Below are 11,877 nucleotides of genomic sequence, written 5' to 3'. Positions count from 1 at the left end.
TTGTTATTACTTATTATTAATACGGTAGCCGGTAATTCGAATTAATTTTGTAAAATTACAAAAAAATAACTAAAATTGTTATTCTTGGTTATCTATATTTTAATATTATGTAATTTCGTCCAAATTTTAACTAATGACTATAAAAAGTGAGTGCTGTCATGGGACATCCGGCAGAAGTTTCTTTTCCAACAAATATTATAGATTAAAAATACATTTTAGTGATTTTAGTGGAACCATTCAAAATAAAAGTAAATATCAATAAGTAAATGTGAAAAATAAATGAAAATGATTATTATTACTATTACATTCAATAATCGAAATTACAGGCCTGTAATAACTGAAATATGATACGTATGTTTGTGATATAATTTTTTCCAAATATCTTGAAAATACTGCATCGATAGTGGTGTCATCTCTCGACTCTCGTAGATTCTGCTGGATTGTTTATCATATTATGTAAATTGAATGTGTCCATAAGGAAAGTTTTAAAAGTTTTCTATTACCTAGTCTACACCAAACGCGACGCACAAAAAAATGTAATCACAGTAAAGGTAAAGCACGATGTAGGGATATGTGCAACAATCAGATTATTCTACGAAAACGACTTCGTGAAATAAAAATGTTTACGCGTCATGCAAGGAGATTATATTATGTGTTTACTATTTAAAATGTAACCAAAAGTTTATGTTATGTAAGGACTGTGGTATAGATTTCAGTGTCTGGTTGTACACGGAATACCCGATGATATACGCGCCCAGAACATTTGAAAATGTCCACTTTTCTAACCGGATAGTATATTGTGTGGCAACTGGCAAGGGCGGGTAGTGAGCAGCTCACTCAATAGCTGCTATTCCAGTCGCGGGCGACGTGTGCGGCACGAGCCTTCCCGCACGAGCCACACATATCTACTATTTTTTGTCACGCCTCTGCATTCATCAATCACGACAAAGGTAATGCAGGGATCTATGCAACAACTAGACTATAATTTATTATACAACAACAAAATTTCATGAAGGAAACGATTTTGGTTTATTTATATTAAACGTCACGCATGGAGGTTATAATATGAAGATGTAACCAAAAGTTTATGTTTTGTAAGGACCGACGACCGTGGTATGGATTTCGGTGTCTGCTTGTGCAGGGAATACGCGCGTGAAATGTGAGCGCAGCACTTTTGGGGATTTCCACTTTACCGCCCAGCACTATTAGGGATTCCCATTTTACCGCGCGCCGGACGGAAAAAGAACGCTCTCCAGCGCTTCAACCGCTATCGAAAACCAAACTTTTGGTATAGTATTGTAAGACGGCTAACTAGTTGTTATATATATATATCTATGTGTATTATCAATAATTATATTATCAATATTATACGAAAGATATTTATAATCAATCTATCGACCGTCACTACAACTTACCGCCCGCGCCGGCGCGCCACCGTTTTATTTTTCGTTCCATTCTACCAATCGATCCAATAATGCGATCATATTTCAGAAAACTGATCTGAATTCGATAGAATGCCTATTTGAGATCGGTCAGTCCACATTTTTAGATTTCTAATTTAAATTCCGAATAAATCCCGAAAAGGCTGAATACAAGCCTTGTATTCAATTTTCACGCTTTTTAACCAAACAAATAAAATTTTATTGACATTTATAGAAAAAACAAAAAAATTGAAAATGTCTGTACACAGTTTGAAAACAGTCAAAATATTTTGAAAATTTTATCAAGTATAGAAATTGATAAAACAAACGTAATATGATAAAAATGTCTATACATTTTTGAATTACAACAAAATAAAAAATTGCTACATGAGAAGTCAGGTGAATATTTCAATATCACATCGCCACACAACAATATATTAGTTGTTTAAAAAACAAAACAAAAATTATAAAACAATTTTACATATTTTGTTTCTTTATTTAATACAAACATTTCTTTAGTTATTCTTTAAATGTATATAAACAAAAATGATTTGTAGTGCAGAATAAAAAAATACATACATTTATAGAAACACAGAATTGAAAAGTATTATAATACTCACTATGAGAAAATCAATTGCTTGGAATAATGGTGGCCATAACTGATAAAAACTGAAAAATAAATACTTAATTATATTTTTGAACATATCTATTAGGTAAACAATAAATAAATCCTACATAGTAAATATTTGTATTAATAATGTATTAATATAAAAGAAATGTACTTGATTGTATTAAAATAATACAATAGATAGTTAATGGCGAAAAATGACTCCAAAGTATGGACAAGATTATTTATAATTATGCATCATAGTACACATTTGTCCTATGATTAAATATTAAAAATAGGTTTTACTTTCAATTTATTCATTAATATTAATAATACACAATTTAGTTTATATTTATAATAAGACCTTAATTCAATACATTAACAATTTTAGTCGAGAGTTAGTACAAGATACAGTACAACATAAATTATACAAATCATTGACAAAGTGCAACAAAATGAACTCACTATCTAACACTATCTTATAAGAATCGTATATAGTTAAATACTTTTATACTGATGTCATAATGATTTTAGAATTAAATTGTAACGTTGAAAAATAAATGCCTAATATTAAGTTACAACTATTTTTGGCTAACCAAATGTATTACTTCTATAACTATTATTATTTGTTTTTACATTTCATCTAGAGACAATAATGTTTTGTACTAGCCTCGTTACTATTATAAACAAACAGTGATAAAATACAATAAAACAATACAATTTAGTTAATTATAAAAGTTAATATAAATATAAATTACTTACTTTAGTTATAGTATTAAATGTAACATTAACATTTTTTTGATTAATTGTACATGGTAAAAAAATATCCAACTCATATTTTGTTTGTTTATTTGTAGTTAATAGTAGACAGTCTTCACCACATTTTAAATCAATTTCTTGTGAACTATGCTGTAGAAAAAATAAAATAAAAATTCAAAGCTATTATGTTAGAAGTTATTTTTTTTATGAAACTACCACATCTGGCATCCAAACATCTAAAATCATATTTTTTGGATTATCTTCTGGTTGCACATAAATCCTATACTCAGGTTTGATATGTATGTCTAACTGAGAAAGTGATGCTTTTGAATTTAATTCTTGAATCAAAGGTTTTTTTTTAAATGTTGATGGCCTAGGGGGTCGTTGTTGAATTCTGTGTTGCTGCAATGATCCCATACATTTTCTATTCTTCAACAAAATTGGATCTACAACATAACATAAAAACATATGTTATTTAAAATAGAAAAGTATAAGATTATCACTTAAGGCCACTACAAACACTATTAAGTTTTCATCAAAACTACCTTAGCGACTAACAAAAATTAACACATTCACTGCAGTTGATATTTGTATATACTTAAGCGTGACGCTAAAAAAATTGTAGTTTTAAAAAAAAAATTCCTAAAAATTGAAAAATTAAAATATCATAGTTTATGAAAAAATGCTTATAGAAGACGCTGACGAAAAACAAAAAATTTAATTGAAACGCTGACTAAATTATAGTGCATTTAATAACAGGGGGGATGACGCCTTTTGGCGTCATCCGCAGTGAACGTGTTAAAGTACTTTTAAATGTTCAATTTAAAAAATTTAAAGATGTTTTAATTGGTCAACAAGTCTACTTTGCATCGGTAGGAGCGTATTTTTTATATTTTAGATATTTTTGAATATATTCAATATTAAAAATTTATAAATTTATAAAATGTAAAATATTTATTCTTGTCAAAAATTTGCTAAAATTGAAAATTGCTTAGACCCATGCTAAGTAAATTTGTTTACCAACAATAACATCTTTACATTTTTTAAATCAAATGACTAGAAGTAAGACTTCTTAATTTTTGTCGGTACGACGGCTATTTCACGTCCATAAATTGGTTTTGAATATTTTGATTAATGACTTTTAATGATTTGTACATGTGCGTGCGTGCGATCATAAACCAGATAAGAAATAACAATGAATTTACTATACACACAAAGACGATCAGTAATCGCAAGAACGAAACAATTGCCTAAACACAACTCCTTAAAAATGACACATTTGCAGGGGCCTTAAGAGGATGTCAGCGCACTATTTGTTTTGTCTCCCTGGCTCACACGCAACATAGACAAAATGCATTTACGCAAAATCATTTTTTCTATGTGTTTAAGTAATATTAGAGTAATGTCACCCACGACAAAAAAGATAGAGAATAATACTTTTGAGGGAATGACATATCGATTTGTCTAAATATTGTCTCAAAACAATTTAAACATCATTTATTTATTTATTTTAAAAGTCGAATACAAAGTCAAATAATAATAAAATATAAAATCAATATGTCATTCCCTCAAAAATATTATTCTCTATATTTTTTGTAATAGGTGACTATAATACTCTAAGATTACTTAAACGCATAGAAAAAATGATTTTGCGTAAATGCATTTTGTCTATGTTGCGTGTGAGCCAGAAAGAGAAAACAAATAGTGCCCTGACAGCCTCTTAAGGGAACATTGTTCCTCGCTACTATCATACACACCAAATAAAAGTCCTGCTGTATATAATTTTGTAATTAATTAGTTATTACACTACAAAATAATTTTAACAATTAGTATATACAGAAGACTTGAATAAGTTTTCAAAATGAATGATTGGCTATGCAAACAGTGACTCCTATAGTCCTATAATACTTCATAGGTTATTAAGAATAAAAATAGTGAATAAGAGAGCCACATAAAATGGTAAGCATTATAGATAATTAAAGCTAATAAATACTTTCTGCGCTTATATCGATTTTGAACTTTTCAGCAACTCCCTCTATAGTAGCACAAACAATGAATGTTTGAAAGACGTCATCATTTTGACACTTTTTGAAAAACTCTGAATTTACTGCTACATCGTAAACATTAACTTTTGCATTGGCTATAACATACAAAATTAAATTAAAATTAACAAAATTCAATGCATTTAGAATGAAACATCATATTTTCTAATTATGACAAAATATATTGTTGATCTACACTCTATACTCTATGTGTTACAATTTTTAATATTAAATATATCTGCTGTACCAGCCTATTACATTTTTTTTTAATTTAAAATATATAAATAATTTGGAAACAATATTTTTTGTATTAGGTAACTATTAATTAAAGAAATTCATACATAAATAGAATTTAATTAAATTATACAACAGAGGTACCTACTATAAATAAAATAAATACATTAAGAAAAAAATAAAACTTTATCTATAGATATTCTATTCTTTAATGAATGATTGTAATAATATTCAAATAATTTATAGATACAAATTATTAATTACCTAGTGTTCGATTTTTTGATTGAAAATATTATGTTGTGTATTTAAGTACCTATGTTATATTCATAAAATTTAGTTATAGAAATTACATTTTTAGACTTACACTTATCAGTTTCTTGGTGTTCTATACCAATACTTAACGGAATACAGAATTTTTCAGGATCCTTAGAATTGAAAACTTCTACAAGTTCTTCTTTTGTAATATCATCTGGAGGTGGAATGTCTGCATGGTGGCAGAGGTTTATGAACACTTTTGACTTATCAGTTTTCAATAATTTTATGCAGATTCCTGTAGGTAATTATACAAGGTTTAAAAATATTCAATCAAACTTTTAAATAAATGTAAGTACTTTTTAAAAATTAAGTAGTAAAAGATAATTAAAGTCATACCTGGAGCTGGTTTGACCAATTTGCCTGAATTGGGGTTAAGGAAACCATTCACAAACTGTTCGAATTCTTGTTCCTCGTTGCTCTGAAAATAATAGTTATCACATTGCCCGTTAGTATTCGTTTTAAATGTGCAAGTAGGTGTACGAATATATCGTATATGTATGTACTTGAATTAAAAGGCTTTTTTCAATAATCGACTCGTCGACATCTAAAAAATTTTTGGACGACATAATAATATTAATATTGCTTCATTCAAGAAATGAGACGAATAATTAAGATGAAGTTACAAATAAATAGGATTTCAACAAACGCATCAAACGTCGAAATGTACGCGAACTTCACTGAAGAATAAAAATAATAATATTTCTGATGTGCTCGAGGTATGCAGCAATAATTGATAATAGAATTTCTTCTTTTAACAATTCTTATCATTGAATCATTCGTATCATTTTTCGGACAACTGCCAGGCGCCAGCCGTTGAGTCGTCCGTATCCAGCATAGATATTTGAGAATGGATACTAGTGATGGGCACTACCGAATAATTTGAATAACCGACTAATAGTTATATTTTATTTCAAAAAAACCAACTAATAGATGATTACAATTACGATGACCAACTAACAAAAAACCACTTAATGACTAACACTATCAAAAAACGACTAATGACCATTAACCATCAAAAGACGACTAACGACTTATGACTTTTAAAAAGACGACTAGATAACTAACGAAAACTGACTAAATAACTAAAGGAGAAATTAGTCGACTTATGATATTACCACCAAAAATAAATATTTATCTTAAAGCTAACAAATAAATTTATTTATTGGTTCATTAGGATAATTAAATATATTTTAGAAGAAAAAATATTGTAAGTACTTTTTACAGTAATAAAATATTATCTTTTATTTAAATAAAACCCAAAAAGACAATAGTAATATTATGTCTATGCTAATTCTTTAAATTTTTGTTTAAAAAATTAAAACATCTAAATTGTTCGGATCCACCCAATTCCTTTTGGCACTCATTATTTCCCCTGCCTTTGAAATTAGTTGGTTTATAATTTGTTAGTTGGTTTATAATTTGTTAGTTGGTTTATTATTCATTAGTTGGTTTATTATTCGTTACTGATTAGTCAGTGTTAATAACCGACTTATTTTCTTATTGTTTATTACTGACTAAGTCGTTAGTCATTAGTTGGTGCTGCTCATCACTAATGGATACATTGGTCTTGTGAATGTAAAGTAAATTATCATTAGTGTGTGTGAAATTCGTAGTACCGATCACGTTGTATACTAGGGTCATCAATCACGAATGGGTACGGGATATGTACGTCTGTCATTTACCCACGCGCATGCACATGTATAAAATTATACAAAACATTTTTTTTACAAAAAATAATGTCAGTGACTTCAATCACTACGTTCAGTAGGGTGTTCCGATTTAAATTTTGTCAATTTTGAAAGCAGATTTCAATTCTCCTCTAAATTTACTATTCTATAACTGTCGTACATTTTTTTTCATATTCTATATCAATTTATAATTTTAAATTTGAATTATGAATATCATCTATTTTTACTCTTTTTGTTAGTAAATTTCTAAGTAAAAAAAAATAAAAATCAGAAAAATAAAATCGTTAAAGCATAAATAATTTAGTGATGAATTCAAATCTGCTTTCAAAATTAATATCAGAACATTATATTGGGCTTAGTGATAGAATTCGTGAGCTATGTTTTCGACCGAAAATGAATCACGCTCAGGGGCGGACTGGGAGGTAAACAGCCCAATATCCTACAAGACTAAACGGCCCAAACCCCTTTATAACAGATTCTTTTTGAAGGTAATCGGAAAAAAAGTTCCAATTTAGGAGAAAAAAGTCCCGAAAAAAATGAATGAAAATATATCAAAATTGAAGTATAAATATGTTAAAATTATATTGAAAAATATATTAAAGTTACGCAAAAAATCATTTAATATAAAAAATAGAAAGAAGCTTACTAATATATTATAATATATATATTTAATTTTCAAGTTCCTTAATGAAGATCATATTTTTGGTTTTTGCCGTAACTTAGTAATTTAGTATTTATAATTATAGTGTAATGATAATAATATGGTATACCTATATCAAATTGTATGGATAAATATAAAAACTTTCATATTATAAATTATCCATCATAATTTGAAAGGTGGTTTTAAAAAATTTTAGTTTGTTATAATAGGAATTCATTCTGAATGGTTTTTAAAAAATAGTAGACTAATAAATAAAATATACGAAATTTCTATAAATACTTATAATTTGAACTTTGATTAGGAACATTACATAAAATCAAACGTTTTTTGGTATAATAATAGGTTATATGTAGGTTTTTTCGAGTATAAATTATAAATAGGCAATATCCAATAGGTTATAATATTATAAATTGTATAACATTAATGTATAATCCTTTTGATATTTTTGATGTTTGTTTACTATTGTTTTCATCATTTATTTCATAGCCACAATGCATACTCTTATTAAACCAAAATCATCTTCATCAGTTTCAGAATCGTCGCATAGTCATTACTTTTAATATAAACTTTATATAAGTGTTATCTGTTCTCTTTTTCAACAAATCTATAATATTTTCATAAATATTTGCAAATGGTTTAATACCAGGTAATTATAGTTTAGCAATAACTTTCTGGCGGTTAATGTACCAAGTAAATCAGATAAAGTAAAACATTTTTCTGGATAAAACTGATTTTTAAAATTGTTGCTTAAGGAATTATAATACACTATTATAGGTACAACATACCTAAAGTGACCATATGTTTTTTTAATCAAAACGGGACAAAAAAAAAAAAATCATAATTATTTGTTACAAACAAATATTTTTAATTTAATAATATTATAAGCAAATTTCTGTGGTACCTACCTACCTACTTATAATGTTTTTAAAGGACAGACAAATTAAATTAACTTATTACTCTTACCAGGTAATTAACTTATTATAAACAAAATGTTTTCGTGTAATAATTACAAAATTAAATACTTGTATATTTTTCGTTTGAACAAATTTGTTTTAATAAATCTGGCGATGACTTCAGGAACAAGTAAAATTCTGTACAAGACATTTTAAAGTTAACTTTTGTTAGCAACATTGCTTTTAAACTTGACACTTGAAACTGTGTTTTTTCGGCCGTCCATTAATTGTTCATTAATGAAAAAATTCGTTCGACTGGTGCATTTGTAGCAGGCAAGCAAAGAACATACTCAACAATTTTTCGAAAAATGGTGTGGTTTAAATTGTTGTCTCGGAAGTACTGAAACACTTGTATCCAACGATGCTCCGCATATTTATTCGAAGAATCTGAATTCCACTCTTCTACTTTTTTATCTGATACATACGATGAAACTAGTGTAAATTCATCAAATGCCTCAGTGTCCTGCTCAGAACCGATTAAACCTTTTTCAATTAGCACATCCATTGACTTCTGTACTTCTTCCCACGTTAGGACTTTCCTCAAAATATCGACCCATTGAAATATCTGCAATTCAGACTGATTGTACGAAGTCCACTGCTGAAGGTATTCAGTAGTTGTTTTATAGAAATCCGAAGCAATTGATTTCACGTAGTCTTCTTGAACCTCTCCTTTTTTTTTTGCAAGTCAGAGAGTAATCGACGGACAGAATAAGGTAGAAATATAGAACTTAGTTTTTCTTCTAAATTTGCTCGTAACTCATTGATTACTTTGGCAACTTCAATCGCACATTCAAAAGTTTGAAATATCTCTGCAAAGGATGGCTTGCTGCTGCAGCACGGTCAGCATTTTTATGTTTTTCAGATCTTAAATGTTGTTCTACATCACTCCCACAGTTACATACCTAATATGCTCATAATATTATTGTATAAACTTATGGTTCGACAATAAATTTATTGTAGCAACCAATAGCACTGTTTTTTAAACTGTTTCGTATTTAAAAATAAATTTAAATAAATTTATTAGTAATATCGTCAAATGTTCAACATTTCAAATGCCCCGGTGGCCCGGCCCACAAATATAAGCTGGCCCGGTGTTCTACGGCTAGTGTCTGAAGTATGAGAAATATTTCAATGTTTTGTGAAATATTGGATTTTTATTAATTATTTCATTTTTATTTTTTAACATATTATTTTGTTTTATATTTTTATTATATATAAATTATAATTATAATAATATATATAATAATATAATATTTATATTATTTCATGTGAATCATTAGCAAGAGAACTATGATCTTTATAATATATATCTAAGTACTGGTTTCCTTTTACTGTTTCTTTTTAATATTTATTATGTTTTTTGTTTTATATAATTATAATACATGTTATCATTAATAAGAAACAATGATCTTCATAACATAAAATATACAGTCTTGTAAAGAATACTTTTAAAAAGTACTTGAGTAAATACTCAAATACATTTTTTTTTAAGTATTTAAGATACTACTCAAATACTTTAATTGTAAAGTATTTCAAATCCTACTCAAATACTTTGAAAAAGCATTTGGAATACTTTTCAAATACTTTTGGTTTTTAAATTGGGTTTCTAATTATCGTAATATAAACACACATGGGTAGTAGGTAATCTAATAGTTATCTATTAGTTTTAAAGTGAATATTGTTATTCAATATTCAATAACTTTTTTTAGAAATCTGGTTTTCACAAACCTTTGGGCATGCTGAAAGTATTTAAAAAGTTATTCAATACTTAAAAAAGTATTTGAATACTTTTACTCAAATACTTTTATTTAAATACTTTACAGGACTGAAAATATATGATAAACGTTATACCCAAGTGTTTTTTTTTAAATTTATATTCCAATTTTATATTTTTATTTTTATTATGTTTTTTTTATATACAATTATACAAATACATGTCATAAAGATTCATGATCAAGAAAACTCTGATCTGATTTTTAACATATAACTATATAAGTTACCACGTACATGGTACATATATACAATATACCTACCTATTCCTTATTTATTTTACATTTTTACATCAAATAATAGGTACAGCAAAAAAAAATACAACATATTATTATACATTGAAACTGAGAAAAAAATGTGTGTCAATGACTAATGAGGTATTTAATTTAATTAATTATTTAATATTTTACAAGACAAAACTACAAAAATAATGATTTTTTGCTCAAAACATGCTTTACAGGAAAAACTCGCACGCATCGTAGAGTGGTCTGATTTGATTAATTTTTTTTTCGTTAGAAAGAGTAGAATTTTCTACAGAGTGTGTTAGACTTTGATTTTCAATTTCGTTGCTTATAATAAACACAATAAAAATAACAAAATCTTGTGAAAATTTATCATATTCAAAATCGTATTTTATTGTTAAAAAACATAGAACTTTGAAAATCCAAGTCCAATGCGCTCTGTAAGAAGTGTTTCTCTTTCGAAAAAAAAAAAAAAAATTATCGAAATCGGATCACTCTACAAGGCGGGAGAGTTTTTCGTGTAAGGCATGTTTTTGAGCAAAAAACAGGTAACGTGCAGACCCTGCCCCTTAGTATAAATAACTCCTCTCATAATGCGAAAAAAATTAACATTCATTTTATTTAACTTATTTGTTGGTTTTAGATGTTTTAATTTCAGAAGTTAGTATTGTAGTTTCATTCAAATAAAGTAACAGTATTAAAACCTACAAAAATAATATCATAATATTATAATAATATAATAATTAATAATGACAAAAATTGATAATCTAATTAATCAATATTCTTTTATTTTTGATATAAGTATGAAAATACGCAGTAGCGGCAGGGGCCAGAATGCTCTAGTGACAAAGCACACAATTCTCACGAAAAAGGTGGATTTTGACTCCAACAACATTATCATGGGTTATTAATCTATTTTATTATTTATAGGTCCCTACCTGTGGTGATTGTGAAACTATACAGGATGGTAGTGCATCTCAAATATCTATTAATTTGTATTCTTTTATAAATGTATATACATAAAATTGGTACTTTTTATCACAAATGAATAATGGTAGTAGCCAGTAGGCATAGGCGCAAATAGCGTTTGGGATTTGGGGGGGGGGGGGCTAAAGCCTTACTTTGATAATATTGAATAAGCTTCAAACAAAATGTAGGAAATGTTTGGGGGGGGGCTATGGATAT

At 27.6% G+C, this 11,877-nt stretch overlaps 1 protein-coding gene across 1 annotated transcript; it reads right to left on the bottom strand.

Annotated features, from left to right (window-relative positions):
• Nucleotides 1-1,892: 1,892 nt before the first annotated feature.
• Nucleotides 1,893-6,126, bottom strand: LOC100168738 (PIH1 domain-containing protein 1). The gene is made up of 7 exons (XM_001948867.5): nucleotides 5,882-6,126; nucleotides 5,715-5,796; nucleotides 5,428-5,613; nucleotides 4,781-4,927; nucleotides 3,004-3,233; nucleotides 2,791-2,937; nucleotides 1,893-2,090 (listed from the first exon to the last, which is right to left on the bottom strand). The coding sequence occupies exons 1-7, from the start codon at nucleotides 5,942-5,944 to the stop codon at nucleotides 2,052-2,054; spliced, it is 894 nt and encodes a 297-aa protein (XP_001948902.2). The 5' UTR covers nucleotides 5,945-6,126; the 3' UTR covers nucleotides 1,893-2,051.
• Between the last annotated feature and the right edge of the window lie 5,751 nt (nucleotides 6,127-11,877).

Source organism: Acyrthosiphon pisum, chromosome A3 (assembly GCF_005508785.2).
Source record: "Acyrthosiphon pisum isolate AL4f chromosome A3, pea_aphid_22Mar2018_4r6ur, whole genome shotgun sequence".
NCBI classification, from domain to species: Eukaryota; Metazoa; Arthropoda; class Insecta; order Hemiptera; family Aphididae; genus Acyrthosiphon; species Acyrthosiphon pisum.
Note: the sequence above shows the minus strand (reverse complement) of the source record. Positions and strands in the feature narration are given on the sequence as shown.

Coding starts and splice junctions, on each gene's coding strand:
- LOC100168738 (XM_001948867.5), bottom strand. CDS start 5,944: ATGTCGTCCAAAAATTTTTTAGATGTCGACGAGTCGATTATTGAAAAA. Junction 4,928..5,427: donor ACACCAAGAAACTGATAAGT/GTAAGTCTAAAA, acceptor TGTATGTTATAG/CCAATGCAAAAGTTAATGTT. Junction 3,234..4,780: donor AATCGATATAAGCGCAGAAA/GTATTTATTAGC, acceptor GTTATGTTGTAG/ATCCAATTTTGTTGAAGAAT.